The 27,780-nt window shown below is 44.2% G+C and overlaps 1 protein-coding gene across 5 annotated transcripts in view; it reads left to right on the top strand.

The window, feature by feature from the left end:
* TBXAS1 (thromboxane A synthase 1) overlaps nt 1-27,365 on the top strand; it is a 374,873-nt gene extending 347,508 nt beyond the window's left edge. For all 5 annotated transcript variants that reach the window (XM_006275179.4, XM_019489677.2, XM_059726452.1 and 2 more), the window contains 4 exons: nt 9,705-9,793; nt 14,432-14,569; nt 19,615-19,777; nt 20,353-27,365. In XM_006275179.4, coding sequence (XP_006275241.1) covers nt 9,705-9,793; nt 14,432-14,569; nt 19,615-19,777; nt 20,353-20,427 — 465 coding nt within the window. In that variant the 3' untranslated portion in view covers nt 20,428-27,365. The remainder of the gene's footprint in view (nt 1-9,704; nt 9,794-14,431; nt 14,570-19,614; nt 19,778-20,352) is intronic.
* The last annotated feature ends 415 nt before the right edge of the window (nt 27,366-27,780 follow it).

Raw genomic sequence — 27,780 nt, 5'->3', positions numbered from 1 at the left:
GTTACTGGAGTGATGGCCTCTGTTTGCAGCTTGAAAATTCATGCGATGCCTTTTATATTAAACATAAACGTGAGGAAATGAACATTTGATTAAACTAAACACATGGGCCTTATACTCTGGACCCCAATTTAAAGCACTTTCACCTCTGTATAAAAAATACCAGCTGGAGGTGGAATGATTTAATTTGATCAGCTGGCTCTTATGTGATACCATGAATGTCTGCTGAGAGGGGGCAGGGGGAAATCCCTGCTCCTGCACATTCTGCAGTAACCACCAAGAGACACTTCCATAGCAGGAAAGATTATGTTCAATATGAACTACAGCAGTTAATGTGCATTTGACTGGTGACAGGCCCTTTGAAGAGACCTACCCCAATTTTATAATTCTCTCACTGAGCCTGTTGGGCCTCTATAAGTTGTGTCTCTTGTTTAATTTCCTCTTTGCCTCCCTCTCACTGGGATACTTCACTATGCGGTATTTCTGCCACCCAGGTGGAAGTTTTGTTTCTGTTAGACAAGTCTAGAGAGAGATTTTCAAATCTCTTTTGGGGTGATCTGATGGCCACCTGTAAGTTTATCAGGGGTGCTCACCAGGATCTAGGGAAATGTCTGTTCACTGGAATGCCCCAAGGGATGACAAGGTTGAACTGTCACAAACTAGGGGGTCCCGCTAGGGGGAATGCCTTACTGGATCTGGTATTGGCAACGGGGGATGACATAGTAGGGGACCTACAGATCGGTAGCCATCTGGGGGACAGTGATCACCTAATAATAGAATTCTTCATAAAACGTCGAGTGGGTAAGGTAACTAGTAGGGTGAAAGTGCTAGACTTTAGGAAAGCTGATTTCAATGAACTCAGGCGATTAGTCAAGGACGCACTGCAGAGTAGGTGTTTTGAAGTGATGGGAGCCCAAGAAGGGTGGCTGTGCCTTAAGGAAATGATCCTTTGGGCACAAAGCGAGACGATCCCGATGCGAGGAAAAGAGGGAGAAGGGCCAGGAGGCTTCCTTAGCTGACCAGAGAAATCCAGGGCAGCCTAAGAGCCAAAAGGGGAGCACATAAAAAGTGGAAACAGGGAGAGATCACCAAAGACGAGTATACCTCCTCTGCTCGCACTTGTAGGGAGGCACTGGCCAAAGTTAGACTGGCCAAAGCTACCATGGAGCTGAGGATGGCATCCCAAGTAAAGGACAACAAGAAATTGTTTTTTAGATATATAGGGAGTAAAAGGAAGGCCCAGGGAGGAATAGGACCCCTACTAAATGGGCAGAAACAATTGGTGACGGACAGGGGGGACAAGGCTGAACTCCTCAACAAGTTCTTTGTCTCAGTGTTCCTAAGTGAGGGGCAGGACAAGGCTCTCACTGGGATTGTAGAGAGGCAGCAGCAAGGTGCCAGACTACCATGCATAGACCCTGAGATGGTGCAGAGTCACTTGGAAGAACTGGATGCCTTTAAGTCGGCAGGCCCGGATGAGCTCCATCCGAGGGTGCTGAAGGCACTGGCCGACATCATTGCACAGCCACTGGCAGGAATATTTGAATGCTTGTGGCGCACGGGCCAAGTCCCGGAGGACTGGAAAAGGGCCAGTGTAGTCCCCATTTTCAAGAAGGGGAGGAAGGAGGACCCGGGCAACTATAGGCCAGTCAGTCTCACCTCCATCCTTGGCAAAATCTTTGAAAAAATTATCAAGGCTCACATTTGCGAGAGCCCGGCAGGACAAATTATGCTGAGGGGAACCAGCATGGGTTCGTGGCAGGCAGATCATGCCTGACTAATCTGGTCTCTTTTTATGACCAGGTTATGAAACGCCTGGACACAGGAGGAGGGGTGGATGTCATATACTTAGACTTCAGGAAGGCCTTCGATACGGTATCCCACCCCATACTGGTGAACAAGTTAAGAGGCTGTGACTTGGATGACTACACAGTCCGGTGGGTGGCGAATTGGCTGGAGGGTCGCACCCAGAGAGTCGTGGTGGATGGGTCGGTTTCAACCTGGAAGGGTGTGGGCAGTGGGGTCCCGCAGGGCTCGGTCCTTGGACCGATAGTCTTCAATGTCTTCATCAGCGACTTGGACGAGGGAGTGAAGTGTACTCTGTCCAAGTTTGCGGATGATACAAAGCTATGGGGAGAAGTGGACATGCCAGAGGGCAAGGAACAGCTGCAAGCAGACCTGGACAGGTTGGACAAGTGGGCAGAAAACAACAGAATGCAGTTCAACAAGGAGAAATGCAAAGTGCTGCACCTAGGGAGGAAAAATGTCCAGCATACCTACAGCCTAGGGGATGACCTGCTGGGCGGCACAGAGGTGGAAAGGGATCTTGGAGTCCTAGTGGACTCCAAGTTGAACATGAGCCGGCAGTGTGACGAAGCCATCAGAAAAGCCAATGGCACTTTATCGTGCATCAGCAGATGCATGACGAATAGATCCAAGGAGGTGATACTTCCCCTCTATCGGGCACTGGTCAGACCGCAGTTGGAGTACTGCGTGCAATTCTGGGCGCCGCAATTCAAGAGGGATGCAGATAACCTGGAGAGGGTCCAGAGAAGGGCCACTCATATGGTTAAGGGCTTGCAGGCCAAGCCCTACAAGGAGAGACTAGAGAACCTGGACCTTTTCAGCCTCCGCAAGAGAAGGTTGAGAAGTGACCTTGTGGCTGCCTATAAGTTCATCACGGGGGCACAGAAGGGAATTGGTGAGGTTTTATTCACCAAGGCGCCCCCGGGGGTTACAAGAAACAATGGCCACAAGCTAGCAGAGAGCAGATTTAGATTGGACATTAGGAAGAACTTCTTCACAGTTAGAGTGGCCAAGGTCTGGAACGGGCTCCCAAAGGAGGTGGTGCTCTCCCCTACCCTGGGGGTCTTCAAGAGGAGGTTAGATAAGTATCTAGCTGGGGTCATCTAGACCTAGCACTCTTTCCTGCCTATGCAGGGGGTCGGACTCGATGATCTTTTGAGGTCCCTTCCGACCCTAACATCTATGAATCTATGAAACCCCTCCGTGACCGTTTCAGGCTGGACATAAGGAAGAACTTCTTTACTGTCCAAGCCCCCAAGGTTTGGAATAGACTGCCACTTGAGGTGGTTCAAGCATCTACTTTGAACGCTTTCAAGAGACATTTGGATGTTTATCTTGCTGGGATCCTATGATCCCTGCTGACTTCCTGCTTCTGGGGCAGGGGGCTGGACTTGATGATCTTCTGAGGTCCCTTCCAGCCCTAAGGTCTATGAGATCTGTTGACCAAGACAGGGAGAGAACTAAAGTGCCTCTGGCTAAGTGCAAATAAGTTTTAAGGATACAAGAAATGGGTTATCCCTGTGCCATTTGACCTGGCTCAACACAAGTGAAGTGGCTATAGGGTACAGCAAATCCTCAGCTAGCTGGAATTCACCAGTCATTTTATGGATTAAATGAGCTGGTTAAGGAGGATAACTATTCTTCCTCTCTAGCTCCAAAAAAGCAAATTGCCAGTCAAGAAGGGAGGAGAGAACACAAACTCTAAACCCCGCCTTATTGGATAGTTTCCAATTAGAAGATCCTTCTACATCAAAAGCCAAACTTGCTACTGCTTCATGGCTGTGGAGGGCTCTCTGTGCAGAAGAATCCCTCCCCGACTTCAGATTTGATAATTCAGCAGGCAGTGCCTGTCAGAGGACTTGGTCCAGGAAGATCTCCCTCCCCGTTTTGGAGACTGGGATGTATTGCAGTGCATGCACTTTTGAAGCCAGAATTGGTTCACAGATGATCTTTTCTCCTTTTTATACAGTAGAGTAAATCTATTTAAAGACTTTCCCCTCTCTTTTTCTGCTTACTTCACATCTTCTACCTGATACTACTTATTCTGCATTCAGGCACCTGTAGTAAGGCCTAGTGTGAACCTGGTTTGGTTGGCAATCTGTATGTGTGTAGTCTTTGAGGCAGCTCCTCTCTTATCACAACAAACCCTTTTTTCCTCTCATTAAAGTTTCCCTTTGAACTCTGATGTCATCGTGACCTTTTAAACCCCAAAGGCAGCCCTCTGCAGGCAGTGCTTGTCCATCTTCTGTCAGGAGCTGGAGTCTTTGATTCAGAAGAAAATCTGAAGAGCTCTAAAGAGAGCCAGCATTGGTGTAACTTACACCTTCTGGCTTCTTCACCGGTGATAGATACCATGCCAGCTTAAACACCTACTAGATGCACTGGCTTGGGGCCACGTTTTCTGATCACTTACACCATTGCAACCCCATAATACATATCTGGAGTCTCCTGCTTGCTTGTATAGCTCACATTGATGCTGGAACCACTGCCTGTGATTTCAATAGACATTTACCCTAAGTTACATCATGTGCATCACCTCTGAAATGAGCCCTTTGTCTCTAAGGCAGTCTCACTAACCAAGAGATATTTGGAGAATGTGCAAGGGCACTGACACCCTGTGGGACAGCTGCTGAGAGGTGCTCACTACTTACTGCAATCAGCAGGAGCTGCAAGTTTTTTGAATACATAGTCTGTATTTTCTATTCATGGATCTGCTTCTTTTTAATACTTTACATTTATCGGTGACTAATTTTGAAGTTAACACACCAATCTGTTAAGTCATGGCAGCAGTTGAAGTCCAGCAGGAGATCATATGATATACAACAAAAGAAATGTACAGGATGGAGGTAGAAGTGCCTGTGGCAGTTATTCTACATGAGACGATGACTGCACAGTAGCCTGGTACTACTGTGCAGTAGCGTTGCATAACAAAAACCATGATGTGACACTACAGCACAGTAGCATTGCAAAAAAGGCATGTGCTGGCACTACCGTGTGGTAACAACTACAACTATGCAGTAGCGTCTCATGTAGATATGCCCTCTGAGTCACTTCAGTTGCTGCACTGAGAGTTTATCGAATCCTATGCAGTGGCTGTAGGGAAAGCAGAGAGCCTTCTTTTCTCCTTCTGTAGGAGTATCCATGGAGAGTTTCTGAGTTCTTCCAGATGGTTGACAGCATGTTGAATCCAAATTGCATCCATTTGTAAACCATATCAAATGTTTCTTGCAATGAGGTTCTTCCTTTCTGCCTTTGCCAGCAGCATTGATTCAATACTGTCTGCACTGAGCCACTCCTCTGTGGCAGATCTAAGTTTTCAGGGCATAAATGTGAAGACTTCCCTAGTCAGGTTTTCCCCCAATTTTGTCCCAGCACTTGAACATGCCAAGTAAAATGTAGAGGGACAAGCTTCTTCCATTAAGCCAGCGGTGGTTAGGTTTATGTTGAAAAAACCCTCTCTTTTTCATTGATAGTCACAATAATGGCTATCCTGTCTCTAACCTGGCCTTTCTCAATACAGTTATTAAAAAGGATGCAGTGACACATCTCTGATATCATTTGGCATCTCAGATTTCTTTGACCCCTATATTAGTCTGGCATTCAATTTGGATATGGCACATTGACTCTTCTTGCTTTGTTGGTGGATTGATTGCATCTTGGGATGGGCAAAGGTCAAGAACCCAAGCAGATTCTTTGATCTATCAGCAGCTTTTGATCTATATAATCAAGAAATGTAGGGGTGGACGGGAGAATTTGTCAGCAATTTTGCTTTTTCTGTGGTGATAAGTCTTCAAAGATCAGGCTTTTTGCTCACGAACACACATTTCTGTGCTTTCCTCCCATTCCATATTTTTGGGAGCTGCTCATGTCCACGTAATATTTAGATCTGGTTCTGCTGTAATGCCAATCTTCCCTTTGAAGGCTTTACCCATAGTCATGCACACTCCTATGACTTCAGGTTTAAATTGTCTGAAGTGGCCCTTCTGGACTACACAGAAACTGCGCCTGGTGTAGAATGGGACTGTCCCATTGCCCAGCAGTGTTAGTTTGAACACTAGAATGTCTCTAGATTCTTCGCTGGTTTCCAAGTCAATTCCAGGTTCACTTCAAACTCTGCATGTGTTGCAGGAAGTTTTGCCTAATATTTTGCTCTGAGTTTCTACACCAAACTCCACCATGACAGTGTCAGCTGAGAAGTTCTGTTCAAGACCTGTACCTAGATTTGATTTTTTACGGGTTGGCGATATAGCATTTTTAGTGGAGGAAGGTCATTAACTTTGTAAAACATTTGTTTGCAGTCTTGCTTAGCCCCTTAGAAATGGTCAGTGGGGTCCTTGTTGCAAAGTTTTAGTATTCCTGATATATGTACATATAAATAGATGTGTATATGTATTGATATACATCTTAGGCTGTCGATTATATTGTACCCGCTTGTACAAGGACTCAAATCACAATTCATCTGGAAGGAATCTGCTTTCACTTGTTTTGCCTTCAAAAAGAAGTAAGATGCAACCCCTACCACAAGGCATTTCTAGACTAAAGCCAGGGTGCTCTGTACATGCAGGTCCCTTTGGGCATGCTGCAGCTGTATTCAGCAGGAGTCAGGCTTTCAGGATCAGAATCTTTTATCACATTAATGCCCCAATGTGTTACCGATCTCAGTACTGACACAGCCCTCATCACTGTAGTTGGCTGAGCACTTCATCATTATTATTACTCAATTTTATCCTCACAGGGAATTTAATACTCCCATTTTCTCTATAGGCAACTGTCATAGGGCAAGAGTTGCACAGAAGGCTAGCGTCCAGATTTGAGCCCAGTTTTCTGGGATCTTAGGATACTGCCCTACCCAGTGGTCCCCCCTTCCTAGTTTTTTTCCTTTTTGTGTCTGGTGAATCTGGCACTTTCTGGATCTCTGAAGGCAGCTGAATGATCCAAGAAAAAAAATGCTGAATGTGTGCCCATAAATCTGAAAAACAAGCCTTTGAATATGCCAAAAAATAACAAAGTGGTTGCCAGTGTCATTTCACTTTTAAGTCAGTAAGAAAAAAAATATAGAAACACTGTGGGATAAATATGGTAAATTTCTGTGTAAGGCGCAGTGGTCACAAAATTAAAATATTGGGTGTTTTATTACATGTGTGGAGCCTCCTGTTTTTTCTGCCTTATACAGAAAGGAATCTATTTCTGAACTAAAATATCCCCAGCACTGAGCAACAATAAATATACAGATTTTTTTTTACAAGGGCATCTTTGCACAACAAACCCTCACCCTCTCAGGCCTACCTATCAACATGTGAGAGCTATAAACACAAAACAGTGATATAGGGGGAGAAAAGCATATTTTAGCTCCTTTGAAATGCATTGAGCTGAAGGGGTATTCGGAACAGGAGTGGGGAAAAAAACAAATGGAAAATATCTGCTTTAAGTTTGTTGTGTCCTATGCACCATCCAGGCTTAGCCCTTGCCACCAGGCACTGGAGTTGGTTTGGCTGCTTTGACATTAGAAATATGGGTATGCCAACAATTAAGGAGCAGCAGATATGTGAATTCCCTGAGGTCTCTGCCATGCCAGTGAAAGCTGAGCTCACTCCTCTGCCCTTTTTATTTATGTAAGCAAAAGCAGTTTTCTGACACAGAAAATATTGTTTGTGTTTCCTTATTTTGTTTTCTAAACTGTTAACTCCCTAAAGAAGTTGAGGTTGTTTGAAGTAGCTAATAAAAGCTCCCATAATGTAATGTTTTATTTTTTCTTGTTGCATGGTGTGAGTTAATGATGACTTGTTATATCAAGTTACCTTATAATTATCTTAATGAACCACTATGGAGTTAGGTAAAGGGCTTCTAAGAGAAGCACTGTGGTCCAACAGACTGAGCCTGGTTTCTGGAAGTCAGGATTCACTAAGTTCCCATCTTGGCTCTGCCATTTTCTCTCCAGGGGCCTTATGTAAGGATTTCATTTGCCCAAAGTTTCAGTGAAATCAGGGGATGATTTAAAAGTGCAGAGTGTAGGAATAAGCTGAGAGCGATTACATAAATATTGAAGAAATACTGAACAATGTGAAAAGAACATTGGATTCCAGCTCCACTACAGACTCCATATGTAACCTTGGGAAAGTCATGTTGCCTCCTTAAGCCTCAGTTCCTCATCTGTTAGTTGAGGGTAGTAATACTTCTTTCCTCCACGCTGTTTTTTGCCTTGTCTATATAAATTATCAATACTTATCTTACGATAGCCTAACACACAACACAAAGGGGCTGTACAATCTTGGTTGGAGTCTGTGGAGTCTAATACAAATAATGGCAGTAGGTAACTATTGCTGAAATAAATAACAAAATGCATTGTGTAATCTTTAGTAATGAAACCTCTCAACTTGAGAGATGAGTGGCCCTTAATTGGGCCTGGCGTTGATTAGAATAAATTACTTTGTTTCTCTGCCTCCACTATTCAAATTGAGAAATGAGAAGAAACCTTACCTGTATCCCTCCTAGAAAAGATGAGTTAGTGTGGCACCTGGGATCTCGGCTCTGAATGAAAGGGACAGTCTAACCTCGCTGTGTATTCACATTCTGTTGTACATTTCTGCAAGCCATCTGGAATTTTTCTCTGCTTAGTATTTTCTGTATGTACCATATGTTTTTACATGAAAATTCAATAAAATATGCATTATACATGAAAACTGATGGAATAAATAAAGAACAGTCCCTTTTGTGAACTGCACAGGACCCGAAACTTTATAAGAGGTTCAGTCTGGTCCGAAGTAAGATGCCTCCCTCTGATTTACGCCAGGTCAGCTTTGGGGAGAGCCTTTAACTTGAAAGGAACTCTGCTTTGCTAGGAAGGTTCTTAGATGAGCTTTTGCTGCTCTCTGCTGAGAAAATTGAATAATTACATGAGCAGCCTCTTTTAGTTTTCTAAGAAAAATGGTGAGCAAAATTGTGAGCACTGCATTTGTGTGTCAGGCTGAGGGGAATTAACTTTGTTACTTGTCACACAGCTCTCCTTATCATTTTACAGGATTTGTTGCTTTTCCAAACATAAGCCCCTTGGAGGCAGAATAAGTTTTGTATCTTTCTGGGGTTGTTGCTTGTATCTTTCTGGCATCCTTTGTCAATGGTAAGCTGTTCTGGATGCTTGCAGGGTTACATCCATGTGAGCCAAATTGTAGTTTGCTACACAAGGATCAAATGTCCTGGCTTTCCACAAGGGTTCATTGTGGGAGGGAACAGATCTCTCCCTACAGCTAGTCACTTACTACTACAACCTACTGCCAGTAGCAGCAGTTCCTGCTGCTGCTGGATTTTGTCAAAAAGGCATCCTGGTGGTACCTTTGTTTGGCCTTTCCTCAAATCCTCCACCTTGCCATAATGAAATTTGCCTTGCCAAACCATTCTCTGATGCAAAAGGGTCCCCCTCGTGGCATCTCCAGATGTTGCAGCTCCAGCATTTTTCTGTTGCTTTCTGAGCCTTTTCCAAGTACAAAAGCGGAAGGATCCACAGTTTCTAAGCAAAAATATTTGTGGCTAGGGATGCTCACCATCTAACAAACTCTTCATGCAAACGGCAGTTTATATTTAAAAAGAACATCACTTTGTTTGGGATCTTAATGTTTGTTTTCTCTGCTTTAATAACTTCCAATATGTGGATTCATTATTCTGTTTAACTGTGTAGCTGTAGCACATTCCATGGCTAGGGATATGCTATACATTTATTTATTTACAACCAACATTTCTGTATTTTTATATGTTTTTTACTTATTATTTTAGATGGGAAAATTACCCAGCAAAATACAGATGACTTACAAGCAAATAGAAACCCATTGCCTGGGAAAATCTAATACCGGTCACTTAAACGTGAGGAAAGTTAACAAGCACTTCTTCCCTCCTTTCCTTCTTTCTAGGATGTCCCTGACTACCAAAATGTGCAAGAACTTGCTTACCTGGATATGGTGATTGCAGAGACCTTGCGCATGTATCCCCCTGCATTCAGGTATGTGTTTTGCCTCTGTCTTCCATAGAGTAAGTCATTACTTAAACATGATAGAAATTTCTGTTTGGAAGCCAGACTCTTGGTTTCCATGCAAACAGCAATACAGCTCAGGTACTTGCGAGAGATTGTGTGTGGCCCAGTGAAAGGCTTCCAGTTTATCTAATGCAAAATTTCAAAGCCTGCTGGCAAGGAGTCCCTTTCACCACTCTTCAGGTCCCTGAAATCAGGGGATATGGTCTATATGAAGCAGAATGAACTTCGAATGTCATCTGGCTTTTCTTTATTGTGCTCCAGGCTTCAGTAATTCTGGAGTGTAGACTTTCCTAGTCCATTCTCTCAGTATGCCAGTTACCCTGAAATGTATTAAAAGCCCTGATCTTCTGAAGATTGTGCATGTCACTTTGCCACATTCAAAAAGCTGCATTGTACTATGTGTACGGCTAATTCTGTTCTAACCTGTTCTGCATTAATAAGATGCGTCTACACAAAACACTTTACAGTGCATTAGACTATTCTAATGCACAGTAAAACATTGGCATCTACATGTGCACAGCAATTACTTCACAGTAAATTAGTCTAATGCACCATTTTCTAGTGCCTGAAGATACAGGTACTAGAAATTGGCACAATAAATTAATGTGCCGAAGTGCACGTGTAGATGCTAACTGGGAGCAAATTGTACCCGGTCAGCCTAGGCAGTGGGGGGCCACAGGGGACAGGAAGAGCTGTCCTTGCTCAGCAGCACAGTGCCTCCCAGCTATGTGGACAGTGCCTCCCAGCTATGTGGAGATCAGGATGGGTCCTGATCTTCACATACCTGGGAGAGGTGTCCTGGCTGCTGGGCAGCTGCCTCCCAGCCATGTGGATATTGGGATGGGTCCGCCCCTTGGAGATTGGGACCAGCCCCTGTGCCCCCTGCCAGGCTGGAGCTGGCATCTGAGCCTAGAGCTCCCCCAGTTGCTGCAGGGGGGTACAGCAGGACAGGAGTGGCCCTAAACTGAACTGCTCCTGTCAGGAGCAAATTTGCTCCCAACTGGTGCACATTCAAATGTGTGTGGGGGCCCAATTTAATGCACCTAAATTTTCTGCACAGGTGCATTTTCAGGTGCATTAATTTCACATGTAGATGTGCCCATAGTGCACTATTGTTGTATTTAGTTTTCCATTAGGTTTAAAAACCTTTTCCTTTGTTGATACCCAATGGCCATATCTACATGAGATGCTGACTATGCAGTCGTCACTGTGCAGTCATTTAGTATTTGTATAAACAAGTACATTATGACGGCATAGTAGCCGGAGTTACTGAGCAGTAGCAATGCTGAACAGCTTTTAGGTGACACTGACTGCACAGTAGTCTGTTATTACTGCACAGTAGCGTTGCATCATGCTTTCTGCCATGTAATAATGACTACTGAGCAGTCAGCGTCTGATGTAGATGCATCCAATTTCCCTAAATGAAAACAGTGAACCTAGAAGCATTGGTTTATGAAGTGGGGAGTAAGGGGAGGGAAGAAATAAATAAATTAACATCTCAAAGCTGTAATAGAACAGAAGCATACATTTAAAAGGGTATTTCTAAAAGCCTTCAGTATTGGTCACTCTCCTTCAGTTGAGGCCAGTGGCAAAAATTCCTTGATTTCAGTGGGAGCAGAACTAAACCAATGTCCAGTGCTTTTGGAAATCTCATCTTGCCGTTACAAATACCTAAAAAGTAAACAGCTGAAAATCCAAACACTTTGTAGTAACTCATGAAGCTGTGAGGTCAGGATTTTCCATGCTCTTTTGTGGAGTTGCATAGGGATTCAAATTAATTATGCTTGTTCATAAATGACAATATTTGTGTTTTTACTCTGAGGGGTATAATATGTAAATGTAAATTGTTGTGCCAGGTTGCCATAAGGGACATTTAAATTTCAGCTCCATATGAAATGCTAAGAATCAATGTTTGTCAAATGGAAAACAATATCAGAATAGAGTGAAGATGTTTTGAAGCTCCTGTTGGTGTCATTTGTGCTATATATTGATCTGGCTTTTACTCTGATGGTTACTGAATTAATAGGAAAAGTTCAGTGCATCAGGATGATGCTAACATGATAAGACAATAATAAAAACTTGTATCTCAAAATAGAATACAATTAAGAAAATTCAATAGCTATAAATGAGAGTGATTTAAAAACAAGACAACTAAACAGGGAAGTTTGTTGTGTAGAACTGCTGATGCGGTGCCCTTCACACACATCGTATTCACCTTAGAGTGAGAAGGGATGACTTGAAAATGTCCTTTTAATATTTCAGTATTTTCCACCAGGTTTATAATTCTGGATTACCATTTTTATTTGTGTGTGTGAGAGAGAGCACAAAAGTGTAATGCCTTGGTGCCAAACTGACAGCCTTATAGACGTGCTCTGGGAGGTGGTGGGGGAGGAAGGTGCTCTTGGAGCTCCAGTACTTAAAAAGCACCTGGAGCATCACATGTATCAGCGGCCCCATGCTGAAAAATGGTGATGGAGTGCTTTAAACCTTAAAGCCACCTTGCCATTTTTCAGCGTGGGGATGTGGATACACATGACGCTGGAGGCTGATGGAGCATGTTCATTTCCACGTTCCAACAGAATCAATTTAATGAAGTCTGCTCCGATGTGCTGGAATTACAATGTCTCAGAGCAGCCTCCCTGCAAATGTATAGGAGTCCTTGGAGACCAAAATCTTCTGTGTATTCACTAAATAGATCCAAGGCAGGCAGCAGCAGTACAAGGTCTTTTGTGTCACCTCCAATACTGAGCTCACTGCTGATCTGGAGGCAGTGCTTCTTAGGAGTGAGGGAACCAGTCAGCCTCCAGAGTCTAGGCAGTCCTTCATGTCTGCTGGGATCAATTATCTTTTACTGTAGCACATCCAGGCCCAAATGGAGATCATGGTCCCATTGTGTTCAGTGCAGTAAAAACTCCCAATAAAAACATTCTTTATCCTGTAGTGCTTCCAGACTAAACAGACAAGGCAGACAAGTGTGAGAAACAGGAAGCACTGCTCCCGTTTTGGAGTGGGGAGCACTGAGAGATCACAGATGTTTTTAAAGGTCTCCAAACCCCATCTTCAAAACTGACTTCAAAACCCCTGGCACTCTTGAAAATTTTACCCTTAAGTTTTCAGTGCTTAAAAGTGAGCAGGACTGGGGCTTTTTTCCAAAAAGCTCATGTGACTTTCAAAGTCACACTAGAATTTATGACAAAAATAAGAATTAAGTCCAATGTTCTGACTTTCTAGCCAAGTGTCTTTAAAAGATAAATACCTTCTTTTCCCTTTAACAAGGAAGGTAGGTGTAGTGGTTTCTGGGCTTTCCAGTGACTATTTAATGGCAAACTCATTTCACAGACAGGCTCCCTAACAGCCACCAGGTGATACCAGTGCACTCTGGGAACTGCAGTTAGCACTGGAATCTCTGGATGCCCTGGCAATATACATACTGAATTACACTTACACTTGCAAAAAAGAAACACCGACATGTAAAGATCCTCATTATAGTGGCAAAATCAAGCACTCAAAGGGCACATCTATACATGACGCTATGACCGTCACTGTAGCAATACAGAGTTATTAATTTCCTCATGGGCACTTCAGTGATGCTCATCACTGTGGTATCTGAAAGTTTCACAGATATCAATTTATTTATTTTCACACCACTGAAGCACAGAGAACGTAAGCTCAACAGTATCCACCAATTGTGAGTGTCCAACTTGAGACAATTGGGACCTGATTTTTTGACATGGTTGCACTGAATAGCATTGTCTCGGCTCTAAGCACAGCTCCCACCAACTACAGCTCAGCACTCCTGCAAATCAAGCATCTCAAGTCAGGTACTTGTGAGAAACACACAAGTGATTGCGAGGGAGAAGTTTGCTTTAGGGTTTTCTTAATATCTCATGGGAACTCCAGGGCAGAAGGGTAGTGGCTCTCCAGGACTGCCTTTACCATAGCACCGTTCTTTTTCTTTCAGGTACCCCTGCCTCAGTCACTACATACTTTCCAACATTGTAATGAATGAGGCAGAGCCACTACAGACAACAGACTCCTTTACCCCCTGCCTCTGATTTATAACTAACATATACCCTTTGTGTGCAGTGAATGGGGCAAATGTCCAAGGAAAGGCTGGTAAGGGATCACAACATTAGAGAATCCATCAGAATGCACATGCATAAAGAAGCCAAATAAAGGTTGCAAAGGCAACCTCAGTTTGGTGTTTCCTAACTTCTGAGCACTTGACTTTTTCCCTGGCCTTATGCTCAAAAATGACCAAATGATTTTGGCTGTAATTTTCCAAAAGGTTCAGCATGAGACAGACACCAAACATGAACAATATTTGTCCAAACAGTTAAGGATTGGGTTTCATAATGGTCACCACTGATGGACGGAGAGGTGTAGTAGGGGGACCAGATTCTAACTGCTGGTAGAGCAAGTGAAAGCACTTTGACCCTGAAAAGATCACAATCTCTGTAGCGAAGATGATTTTAGTGTTCAAAAGTATGGACTTGACTCTGTGGCAGGAATGCTATCTTAAGCATTGTACTGTTCTACGGCTGATTCCAACACCTTGGCCCTGCATTTTTATCTTTAATGTTCAGCCTGCATTTATTGTTGCAGATTTACTCGGGAAGCCTCAAAGGATTGCGTAGTTATGGGACAGCAAATTCCAGCTGGGGTAGTTGTGGAAACTGCAGTTGGATACCTCCATTATAACCCTGAGTTCTGGCCAGAACCTGAGAAGTTCATCCCTGAGAGGTAGGTGGGGAAAACATGTTTTTCTCTTGTGCAGCATTGATATTATTTACACTCATTTAACCTAAAGCCCTGCTTCAGATGATGTTTCCTATCAGATGAATAAGGAGGAGCACTGTGGGTATAAGCAATTTGTTCCCAGTACTCCTGTGACAGGCAGTGGAAATGCCTTTTAGGGATCAGTAGTCAGACAGACATGCTAAGCACCTGGTTTCACTTCATAATTCCTGTGTCCAGCATAACCACAATAATCAGCTGTTAGCCTGGGATGAGCTTTAGCTACCCCCAGTTGAGAGTTTAGATCACATCCCGCATCATTTCCATTATACTAGGTGGCTATAGATGTCCATCCTAAAAAGGATGCATCTGTAATCGCCTCCCTGGCATCAATATAACTTATTTCAGATCAAATGCTATTGTTTATATCACTCGTATATACAGAAATTCTCAAGCAAGATAAACTGTCCCTGCTATTCATTTGCATGTAACAATCCAGAATCCCCTGCCAGCCTAAGGCTCTTTCAGAGCAGGCCTCATGTCAGGCTAGTCTTGGGGGTTATGTGCTCAGCAATTGCTGAAGCCAAGGTATGATTCGAGATCATTATAGGATTCTAAACTCTTCCGTCTTATTAGCATAGGGCTTCCAACTGTCCATAAATGTACAGGCAGCCCATCAAAAATAGGGCAAAAAACATATGTCCGTGGAGTCCATAAAAAAAACTGGATCAGACAGTAAACATGCTAAGCAAGTAGTCTGATGGGCAGATAGAGCACGGCAGCATCGCCCAGTATCTGAGCAGGGTAGAACCTTGCAGGGAACTCTGGTCAGGACTTTGTGGCTCACATGAGCCTGCATAGCCCTCTCCTCTCTGCCTAACCATATGATGCTGCTGTATCCCTCTCCTCTGGCTGTCCCCTAACTCTGACAGCTGCTTTCCTTGAAGGCAGGTTTTTTTACTTACAGTCTGTAAACTTTTTAGTGACAATAATTTTTGTTTTAATATGGTTGATGTTAAACCCCTAAATTTGAATCCCTCCATCTAACCACTGCCACCTAGGGGCTGGCAGAGGGGTTATATTTACATTATGCAAAACATATGTCACTAAAAAAGTTTGGTTGTCAGTAAAAAGTTTGCAGTTTATCATTTTTTAAAAAGTACTGGGTTGGCAGCCCTGGCCTAGCAGGACAGGCGACCACAAAAAGCTTTTCTCACTTAGTCTTAACTAGGCCTCTTGGTCTAAACTGAGACCTGCTTATGTAACTGCATGTGGACTATACTACTCCCAAGCCAATTTTAGCAAACAAAAGGTGCTCACAGAATTTTACCAAATCAAGTGCTATGCAAAGTACAGTCTTGTTTTGTGGACACCGCTGCTCAGATCTGTGTTAAGTGGCCACTTTGTGAAAACTACTGGAAAAAGGTAGTTGCCTCACAAACACCATGGTGTGATGCAAAAATCTTGACTCTGGTTTAGAAGAACTAACATAACTATTTTAAGGGTTCTTGCACAAAAGCACTGCCTATGATCTATGCTAGTTTTTTGCTTTATGCAGTTGAGCCCATCAAGAGAGGTAGCACCAAGTTAGGGACCCAAGAAACACCATGTTGTGATATACTGTCAAGGATAGCTACATGGTCTTTATTGGCAAATTTTGCACAACAGTGATGGTTGGGTCTTTTAGAGCACAGACATAAATGACAATTTTTGACAATTTGGCTGCAGAAAGTTGTCTACAGCCATGACCAAATACAAGTGCATGACTGCAGACAGCTTCAAAAATGGCTGATCAGGTGAAAATCTCAACCCTCATTGCATGAGGGGTCAGATGAAGATGTTTCAACACAGAGCATCTTCTGTGACTTCTGTCCGCACTGCCAGCCTGTCAGTGTTTTCAGAATGGGAGGTGGGAAAGGGAATGAAGGGAGTCTGAGTCTTTTTCAGCCCCTGTTAGAGGGTAGGCCAGGTGTATTGGAGCCTCCCCAAGGTGGAGAAGCTCCAGTTCACACATCCCACCCTCCAGCACCAGCAGGGGAACCCCAAGGAGCTCTTTCTGCTCTCTTTCCCCCCTCCCGTTCTGAAAAATTTGCAGCCTTACAGGGAGGAGGGGCTGTTGCTAGGGGATGCCGGCTGCAGGCTGGCAGCCCAGTAGCTAGATTCCCCTGGAACCAAGAGTGAACTTCTGTTTGTTCCAGGGGATCATTGCAACTTAGAATGTTTCCTGCAAAATGCTCAGTTACAGCGGGGAGCTGCACTTCTGTCTGCACCCTCATTGGCTGTTGGACGCTGTAATCTTATCACCCACACTCTGGCAGTGTATAGGTGATGGGTTAAAAGGGAAGTATGGGTTTGCGGAGGAATCGAGGATGGTGACTATATTAGTTTTGACTGCAGTGCTGTGGTTGGCAAAGCTGCCGTGAATTTCTTCTTGACCTTCTCTCTGAGGCAGGAGTTGTAATTACTCGCACTCTCATCTTAGACTGCGCTAGTTGTTGTGGTCATAAAATTAGCCTGTTCTTTTTTAAAAAACTGCAGCTACAGTTTTGACTTTCTGGTCTTTCTCCTGGTGAGCTAACCCCAGGATGATAACATGGCCTAAAAATGAATTTACTTACTCTAAATTTACTTAGTCCTTTTGCTCTTAAATTATGGGGCATCTCCAAAATGGGAGTACTAGCCACTTTTTATTACAGATGCCATAATTCTGGTTACTGCTTTCAAGTCCTTTTCATCTTGACACAAGACTTTTTTCTTACTGTGTACAATGCTTAGTATAGTAGGGTCCTGATCTCATTTAAGGGCCTCTAGGGTATTTATACGTGTGCTCCAGGAGTGTGGGGAAGGGAAGAGGGCACTTTAATTAGAGTGGCTTTGAGAGCCACTCTAATTAAAGCACCTGGAGCATCTCATGTATCAGTGACCCCACACTTCAAAATGGTGGCGAGGGCACTTTGTCTAAAGCTTATCGAACAAGCTTTAGATAAAGCACCCTCACTGCCATTTTGAAGTGCAGAGACGCTGATACATGAGACGTGGGAGGCTACTGGAGCACGGTAATTGCCATGCTCCAGCGGACTTGATTAATCAAGGGGCAAAGCATCCACACCAGAAGACAGGCGGGTGATCCAGGCTGACCTGGACAGGCTCAGCAAGTGGGCGGACAAGAATCTGATGGTGTTCAACGCTGATAAATGCAAGGTTCTCCACCTTGGGAAGAAAAATCCGCAGCATCCTTATAGGCTCGGCAGTGCTATGCTGGCTAGCACTATGGAAGAAAGAGACTTGGGGGTCATCATTGACCACAAGATGAACATGAGCCTGCAATGCGATGCTGCGGCTAGTAAAGCGACCAAAACGCTGGCTTGCATCCATAGATGCTTCTCAAGCAAATCCCGGGACATCATTCTCCCCTTGTACTCGGTCTTGGTGAGGCCGCAGCTGGAGTACTGCATCCAGTTTTGGGCTTCACAATTCAAAAAGGATGTGGAGAAGCTTGAGAGAGTCCAGAGAAGAGCCACGCGCGTGATCAGAGGTCAGGGAAGCAGACCCTACGATGACAGGCTGAGAGCCCTGGGGCTCTTTAGCCTGGAAAAGCGCAGGCTCAGGGGTGATCTGATGGCCACCTATAAGTTTATCGGGGTGACCACCAGTATCTGGGGGAACGTTTGTTCACCAGAGCGCCCCAAGGGATGACGACTAGGTCGAATGGTCATAAACTATTACAAGACCGTTTCCGGCTGGACATAAGGAAGAATTTCTTTACTGTCCAAGCCCCCAAGGTCTGGAACAGCCTGCCGCTGGAGGTGGTTCAAGCGCCTACATTGAACACCTTCAAGAGCAAACTGGATGCTTATCTTGCTGGGATCCTATGACCCCAGCTGACTTCCTGCCCTTTGGGCAGGGGGCTGGACTTGATGATCTTCCGAGGTCCCTTCCAGCCCTAATGTCTATGGAGTTTATGAAATCAGAATTACAGCCTGTTGGAGCAGCCTCCCTGCTTGTGTATAGGCACCCCTAGTGTCTAGATACTACTGTTAATAGAGACAATGCATCAAAAAACCTTCTTGCTTCTAAAGCAAGAAGCTCAATAAGTATTGTCTTAAAATAGCTGTGCAAATCTCTCACCACATTTAAGTCCTACTACATTCATCACCTGTCTCTGGACCTTTGCAGACCTCAAGTACAGGGGCAGCAGCTATCATAAACCCTTGTATATATATGCGAAGGGGCTCCATAGTTTCCCTTATGCGCCAGTGGCAGTTCCCCAGCTATATATGGCTAAGCTGGCTTTGGGGCAGACCTGTTCTGGAAGAGAAGTCCATGGTGCTGCAGAGGGCCCTCTAGGTCAGGCTGGCTTCCTTTTGTCTTCAGACTAACAAAACTTGGCCTGTTTGGGTAGCCCATTATCCAGCACTCTCAGGACACAGCTGAGGTAAGTCCACTGCTTGTGATTGCATCTCTTCTCATACTTCAACATTCGTTAATTGTCTGGTTAGTCCAGTCTACTCGGAGTGTCTGTTGCAAGCATCTGCAATGAATGCTGTTTAACTTCCCTTGCATAGGTTTTTTTCTCCTCCATGACTCCAAATGCTATGGCAACAAGCTTAGGATGTGAGGTTGCTTAGTTTCTTAGCATGGGTCCTGAAGATCATCCAAGTTGGGCTGTCCCAGATCACACTGGTTTTGCTTTGGTGAGGCAGGTGTTGTTCTTTATTCTAAGATAAAATTTGTTATTTTCTTAGCTTTTGTCAGCTGCAAGGTCTTTATTCATCTATGCATGGGGTCTAAATTTGAGGCCTGAAGTAGTGTTCAGTAGCTTCTATTCCTTAGACAAATGTTTAAACTATCTGTAATGACCTGATTAAAACAGAAAAATACAGCTAGTCTATCTGGGAATAGGAACTAGCACTTAACAAAGGACATGTTAGGGCATCAGTGGGAAGGAGCATAATCTGCTGCTACTAACCATTGACCTCAGACAGTATTTAAAATCAAGCTCAGTAAAAAACACATTTCTTTATCTGGTTTCCAATTGTTCCACCTTGCAGGTTTACAGCAGAAGCCAAGAAGCACCGCCACCCCTTTGCATACCTCCCATTTGGGGCAGGTCCTCGCAGCTGCATTGGTTTGAGAATGGGTTTGCTGGAGACAAAGATGACCCTGCTGCGGATCTTGCAGAAGTTCAGATTTGAAACGTGTCCAGAGACCCAGGTTTGTACAGATGAAGGTTTAAGGGAAGCACCTGTTGGCTCGGGAAACACGCCTGCCTATTGTGTTGAGGAACACTGGTGTGGCTTCAGGCAATAAAAATGCCAGTCTGAGTTGCACTATTTTAACCAAAACAGCGTTTTTATAATTTATTATGTTTTTAATCAAAACAAAATTGTCTGCACCCTGCAGTCCAGATCTGCAGATGGCCCAAAGCAGTGTAGTATCAATGGCAAATTGTGCTATCAAGATGTGTGTATCTGTCTTTTTAAATAGACGGGTACTTCAGTATATGCATGTTACTAAATATGACAAGTGCTATATCTTCAGCAGTTCTAAAGAGCTTTTTCTATGCTATTTATACAATGCACCAATAGTCATTGTCTCAAGTCTCTATTCATAAATTATATTTAACATTATGCTGCTAACTGCTGACTATAATAAGGACTCTCTACAATTGCTAGAATAATCCCTATACAAACTAATTCTAGGAAGGGAAACTTTGTCATTTTGAACTTGTGGAAGTTTTACACATGCGCATTAAGTGTTCAAAAGGTGCAATTTATTTTCTCTTTCAGATTCCTTTGCAGCTGAAGTCTATAGCTACTTTAGGACCCAAAAATGGAGTCTACATTAAGATAGTACCTCGATAAAGTAACATCTCCATTCGGGAAACATTCACAGCACAAGTCTCTTGTTCACCGGCTTGGATGGATTGGAAATAACATTTTCAAAACCACACTTAACTGATTTAGGACACTAAGTTGTCTTGAAAGTAAATGGGAACATAAAAAAAAATCAGTCTGAATCCCACTGACTTTTAATGGAGCTTAGTCACCTAAGCCATTTGCGAGCTTTTAAATTTTTACCCAGGTATATTACTGTGAATAGTCTCTGCAAAAACTCCTTATTCTTCACTGGTCTTATAGATCATACACTTCCTTTATTTACACAAGGTTTTGTCCAGGCCTTAGTATATGCTAAAAGAGTATGTCATCTTGCCTATACCAGGCTTTTATGATGTGCACGAACTCCTAGTCTAGACAAACCTTGAGAGGCAGCACTTTGTCTGCTGGTTTTAGAACAGGAACAGGAATCAGGTGAACTTAGATCCTATTCCAGACGCTGCCAAAGAACAGAGAACAAATCATTTTCCAGGGTGTTTTAATACCTGCATCTCTGTAGAATGAAGATGATAATGCATTCTGCCCTTTGTAAAATACATTGAGGCATTTATATTAAAGGTTTGCACATTTCATTCAACTTTAGTGTATGATGGATAAGACAGGGGTTTGGGTTGTAGCCGTGATGGATAAGACACCATTTGACATTGCTTAAATAAGTTCTTATAACCAAAATCAGACCAAAGCATGATGTAGCACCTGATTTGCTACTGAATTTAAAATGGTCAGAAGAGCGAGTGAATTTCACGGTTGAGCTGAAGTGGCTGGTGTAGCAGTCTGCTACACCATCCGTAGATGCCTTTCTGTGCTTTTCAGCTGGCGCCACCACCATTCAGTTCATTGGCTCAGCGGCAATGGAGCCTGCCAGAGTCAGTGCTTAAAGTTGTGGGCTAGAAGCAACCTCCGGGGGTAAGTCAGTTCACACATGCATTCTTCACTCAACCGAACTTGTCTGAATATCAGCCCCGGAGACTACATTCACATTCTACACACATGCCCACACTCAAATGTTTTCTGTTTTGTACTTCAGGCCCTGTGATTTAGGATCCAGGTATCCAGAATGCAAATATTTCTTTTGTGTAAATATGCTGAAGTATTTTAAAAACCCCTTAAGTGGCAGGCTATTGACAGCTCTTGTCCCTTTGCTTTACCTGTGACCCGTTGGGGTAGTTTTGGGTAGTGTGCATTGTAGTCGTGTGATAAGGTTGCATAGGTAGGTTAGAGAAGCACTGTTATGGGATAGCAATGATTCTGCCTTGAGCAGGGGTTTGGGGTAGATGACCTTCTGAAGTCCCTTCCAGCCCTTCTTTTCTATAATTCTCATGTCTCTAGGAACCAGCTGGGGCAAAGTTTTAATTCAGCGCTCTCTCTAAGTCAGTGGCTCCCAACCTCGGGCCGTGACCCAAATCAGGGTCACAGGGGGTTCACCTCTCTCACCTGCAGGTCTCTCCTGGCACACGGTCCGTGTGGCTCTCGCCGCCACTGCCCCCCATGATCCCGGCCCAGCCCAGGCTCTGCTGGTGCCACCAGGCATGAGTAAATTGGTGGCGGGGGTTGTGACCTGGATTTAGGGTTGCAGCAAAAAAAAAAGGTGGGGAGCCACTGCTCTAGATGCTGCTTTCATCCTCTCCCAGACCGGCTAACAGCCAAGCCACCATTCTAGGTCACTGCAGGAAGTTCTACCACAAAACCAAGGTAGGTGTCAACAACGTAGACAACGGGCAGTGATAAAATAGCAGATGCACAAGCACTTGGGGTTTTGGTTTTCAGTTTTCTTTAGGCTTCAGAGCCTCATTTGCACCCACGGCTGAAATTCTGAAGATGGACGTGTAGAAGGTTTTATATTATAAAAAGCTCACGACAAAATTCTCCATGACATCTCTGCCAAAGATCTCAGAGGTAAAGGAGTTCCCCTCAGCACCAGACAGTATCTGAGCTGAACTCTTATGAGTACGTCTCAAAACTCTACTTTGTTTAAAAAACAAAAACAGGCTTAAGTTGCCATGTTTGAATCCTTGAAAATAACCCTTTTTGCCAGTTGAAGTATATGAAGCCACATGTTGGCACTCTGGGACCTGGGCTTGTTTGCAGCTGCCTCTTCTTGTCTTATCACTGATTCAAGCACTCTTCCATAATGAGACCAGAGAAAATGCTGTCTCATTCCTTAGTGGTATGCTCAGATATATATGTAACAGATTTACCTGCAGAGAACTGTCACAGTAGCAGCAGAAAGGTACTCATCAACTTAAACCCTCTGCTGCTGTTCAGCAATTTTTAACCATAGTTTAATTATCCAATGGTATATTGAGCCTGTTGCAGTGAATATGTTCGGCTTTCTTCTCTGGCCACGCTTACCAGGAATTGTCTGTCATGGGATTTTCTTCTAGCTAGAACTCTAGGCACATAGGGCATCTTTACATGTGCTCAGGGGGAGGGGGCGCTTAAATTAGAGCAGCTCCGAGAGCCACTCTAATTAAAGCGCCTGCAGTGTCTCGTGTATTCAGCATCCCGCACTTCAAAATGGGGGCAGGGGCACTTTAACTAAAGCTCATTGAACAAGCTTTAGTTAAAGCACCCCGCCCCCATTTTGAAGTGTGGGATGCTGAATACATGAGACATAGAAGCTGCTGGAGCATGCTAATTAGCACACTTCAGCACTCAATTAATTGAATCTGCTGCAATGTGCTATAATTACAGTGTATTGAGCAGCATCCCCGTGCGTGTACAGGAACCCGTTGTAACTGTAGGCTGCAGGGATTTAGTCTGTACTTCCACTATGCTTTTTGTGTTGTGGGGCATTTAGTGACTTGTTGAAACTTGCCAGTGAAGTAAAATCCTAACTTGTCTTTTCGACAGATAACCTACTGTACACACACTACCTTGTATGCTATACTATTTTTCTAATTACATTTTGTGGTGAGAGCATTATACCTGTAAACTGGAATAATGGATGCAGGCCTCTTACTTCGACTTGAGCACAAAGTATTTGTCTTTTACTGCATTTTATGTACTACCATATGAAAGTCCAGGAAGAGCACAGACCATCTGTAGACTCTTCCTCAGCTTGACGAAGGGTGTTTGTGCCCAAAAGCTTACTAAGAATTTTTCCAACTACTTGAGTTGGTGTAATTAAAGAGATCGCATTTACTCAAAGAACCTCGTCTGACTATATAAAAGTCAGCATCCAAGGTCATCTCCTGCTCCTCTGCCCTTCAGAAAAGTTTTCCTGCTTTCCCCCCCACATTTAAGCTAGCAGGGCCTCCCTTAAAAACAGGACACGCATTGAGCATAAAAATCTTGTGTGTTCTTTAATTCACTTTTGCGTAGACCATTCTACAGCTAGCCAAGTAGTCTAGGTTTTCTTAATGCTACAGTTAAAGAGGGCGGAGAAGATAGATGTTTTCACTAAAATTTGAAAAGAATTATGGCAAGACAATTATGATTGAAATTGCATTGTGTTTTAAAGGCCTAACTCTCTCTGAAGGGACTTTATCAGATAAGTATTACAGGAGGTGTGGGATATGTCCATTAAAGGATTGTGTTTTATTCTGAGCCAACCACTCTAAATACAAGTTAGAGCAAGTTTAACTAATAATGCTTTATTTTAAAAGGGTAAATGAAAAAACTGCAGTAGTCACTTTGACAGCTGTCCATTTCCTGACAAAGCTGCACAAGGGTGACTGTAAAGGGATGGGTATTATCTGCAGCAGTATTTGACAGAGAAATTGTCCACAGCTGCAGGTTGAGGGCTTTGCTACATGGTAATTTTAGGTGGCTCCTGGAACTCTTAACTCCTGGGTTGGCTGCATGTTAACACTTTTAAAGCACTTGTTATGAGGCTCAAAGATGTGCCACTTCAGGGAAGGATTCTCTCTAATTGACATAACCTTGCTCCTGTTCCATTGCGTGGCCGCTCCCACAGCCGTTCTGCTGTTCAAACTGAAGTCATCCAGTATCCTAGGATGCAGTGGCCCCCTCTCCCAGCCTCCTGTTCTGTGGGCTCTCATGCCCCGGGCTCCTTCTGCTAACATTTCCCACCTAATGGATTGCTTTCAACCTATGCTGGAGGTAGCAGGTATAATTCTTATGGTGAAGGGTGAGGACTCTCCATGCAGGAAAGGAAGCTGAGAAAAGGAAATATAAGCAAGGCATCATCCTGCTGCTGCTTTCTTTCCCTCCCTTCTAAGGTGAGTGGTTTTTAGGTTAATGTCAGATCTCCCTTTGGGCTATGACAGGTCCAGATCAGTTCTAAACAAGCGAGCATCCTTAGTGCAGGGAAGTAGTCCCAGGCAGCAACCCTCCTACCCCTAGAAATCATGTTAAGAGCTGAACGCCATGGCTGGAAGCTGATCATGATTGTCTCTGGGATGGAGAGGTAGCTGAGGGCCAAGCACTGGGCAGCCCATTGGGCATGCTGATCATTACAGATGAGCAAGGGACAGGGCAGGAGCCTGGTGCCATATGTTTGTGGAGTCTGTGTTATCTTTGCTTCTGCCTTTGCCCAGGCCCTCCAGGCTGCATCAGTGCCTTTAAAAGGGGCTCTGCTTTCATTTGCCTGTAACCAGAAGTGGAGGGAGCAGGCTTGGCAGGGTGTCTGCAGACTGGGTAACCCCAAGGCTCAGGCTGGGCTGCGATCAGGGTAGAGATGGGGCTGGGAAGGTGGGGGAAATCAAAGCCCCAGTGCCAGGCAGCATCACCACTTCCCCCCCACCCCAGTTCTAGTTTGACACAGAAGCCAGGCATTGGGATTAGCCAGGCACTGGCCACAGAGCAGGCACCTGCATACCTCTGGTCACTATTCCCTTGCCCCCTCCCTCCCATCTCAGGGAAACCCCTCCCCTTGCTTTGCTAGAACCTGATCCTTATCCCACAATTCTCTCTGAGGAAAGCTTCCCCTCACCCCCAGGACAGCCAGCTCCTGGGGCATTTCACTTGTAGGCTCTTGGCAGCACAGCTCCACTGTTGCAGGTGGGAATGGGAGGCAGCGACCTTCTCTGGCAGCCCCCCAGCCTCTCTCGAGGGACCTGCCACCTCCCCTTCCCTGCAGTCTAGAATGCTGCTGCTGCGGTGGGTGAGAGTCGGGCAAAGAGAAGTAGGGCTGGAAGGGACCTCCCTGCTCACCAGCCCTCTAGTGGCAAATGGAGCTGTGTAGGTAGGAGGCCAGTCAGACAAGTTTTCTAGACTAAAGGCATGACTGCTTCAAACTCCAAGCTAGCATTAAGCCAAACATTTGTGTGGCTCGTAAGCGTTAGGGGTAACAAGGCCCCAAGACAGAATTCTCAAAGTCAATTAGCATTTTCTTAGGCGCACACATAGGAAGGCAGTCACATTTTTAGGCCAGAGGCTGCCTACTTCCTAACCACGTACAAGGGACCTCTTTCCTTTTAAACAGTAGTTGCTGATATGGACACCACATGGTTTTCGTCTTCTCTTATTACACCTGAGTATGGAATGGTCCTATCTCCCTCACTGTATTTAGTGGTCTGTGGCAGGGGCGGGCAATTATTTTGGGCAGAGGGCTGCTTACTGAGTTTTAGCAAGCGGTCGAGGGCTGTGACTGGAACTCCCGCCCCCTAACCCCTGACCTTTGCCAGCAGAAGTCCCTCCCCCTCCCCACAGAAGTAATCCTTTCAGCAGGGTATTTTGCCATCTCAGAACCAGAAACGAACCAAATTATATTCTAAAAAATCAAACAGCTACAACATTCATTAATGTGACTCCAAAAAATATTTTTGTCCTAATTCACACGTGTTTGTGTAGTGTACACAGAGGTGACTGCACAATAGCTTAAAATGAAGCCTTACTCTTGTATATGGTGGGGGGTGGGTATAGGTTTGTGGGAGCTGTGGGTGTGTGGGTATGTGGGGAGGGTGGCTAGGGTTTGTGTACGGCAGAGCGAAGGGGGGTGTGAATGTGTATGGTGGGGTGTGCGTGAGGGACTCGCCCTATGAACACACACACGCACTGCCCCATGCTCCGTGGTCCGGGGATGCAACTGGGAGCCACAGACACATGGTGCTGGAGCACAGCGGGGACAGGAAGCAGGGAAATGGCTGGGGGTGGGTGGGACTGGGCTGCTCAAGCCTGCTGAGGGCTCCCTCTGGGTCCTACTGCCCCTGGATCCTGTCAGCTTTGACATGGAGCCAGGGCAAATAAATATTAATTTACTACATTTTTTAGGGGCTCCATGGGCCATATTTTGCCCACCCCTGGTGTATGGACTCTACAAAAAAGGATGTATAATTAAATTGTTTGCAATTTTAGCAGAGGCTCTATTAGTATGACTTTTGGGCACAGCACCTCAGACAAAGCGGTCCTGCTGAGCCCTACTGAACATAATAAAAGCTATAAATGACCTCATGTTTGTAAACAAAGAGCTAAATTTACCACTTTATATCCATGACTCATGGTGAATGCTTGTATTTCAGGTTTAGCATATTCCTTTGAAGAGACATGAAGCTTCTGATTTCCGAGAGTTACAAGGAAGGTGGTACATGAATAATTTCTATAGAAACTGCAAATATTTATGTCTGCCACAATCTGGTTGCAGGTCTGTTTTAAGATTACATGCAACTACTTTTCAAGAGGTCCTAGTCATTCCCAGGCAGCTGATAGCAAGCAAAGCCTACTTGATAAGGAGAAGCTTATACATAAAACATCTTCCCAGAATGGATACATATACCTGCACTCATCACAGAGCTGTCGATGTAAAAAAGTGGTACTTTTATGCAACTGTTGGGAGAGAAAACATTTGTAATCTGCTGCTTTGAAAACGCTGTTCCTGGGGTAGTGGGGAATGATGCCTTAAAATTACTCTTAATTAAGAATGTGAAATGTTACTTCCTTTGCCTTGTTTTACACTGCAAGTTTTCTGTAGTCATTTCACAAAATAAATGTTTTATGTCACATATTGGCTTAGCATTAACTTTTAGGTGACACTGCCTTTAAACCACCTGGGTTGAAAATGTTTAAGGTCAACTAATGAAGGCAGTGATATAGAACAAAGCAATATAGCTTGTTTTGTCACCGCCCTGCTAATGTTTGGTCAGACATTAAAGGCTCTAAGATTTCCACTTCCTGCCTTTCCACCATTGTCTTGAAACCATCAACAGGATTTTCCTCAGTCATTTCTGACAGTGAGCAATCAAATAATCACAGTGATCATTCTACTTTAAAAATGAAGATGACACATTGGAAACCATGTACAAAACTTGTGAACAAGATGCAGGCTCATTGCTGTTCAGCTTCAAAGAATATTTGCTGGTAAAATGGATGCATAACTACCTGGTCACAAACTACTCATCTAGCCTCCAGATCAGGAGC

The sequence above is a fragment of the Alligator mississippiensis genome, chromosome 4 (genome assembly GCF_030867095.1).
Source record: "Alligator mississippiensis isolate rAllMis1 chromosome 4, rAllMis1, whole genome shotgun sequence".
Classification (NCBI taxonomy): Eukaryota; Metazoa; Chordata; order Crocodylia; family Alligatoridae; genus Alligator; species Alligator mississippiensis.
The sequence above is the reverse complement of the archived record's forward strand: the minus strand, read 5'-3'. Positions and strand labels throughout refer to the sequence as shown.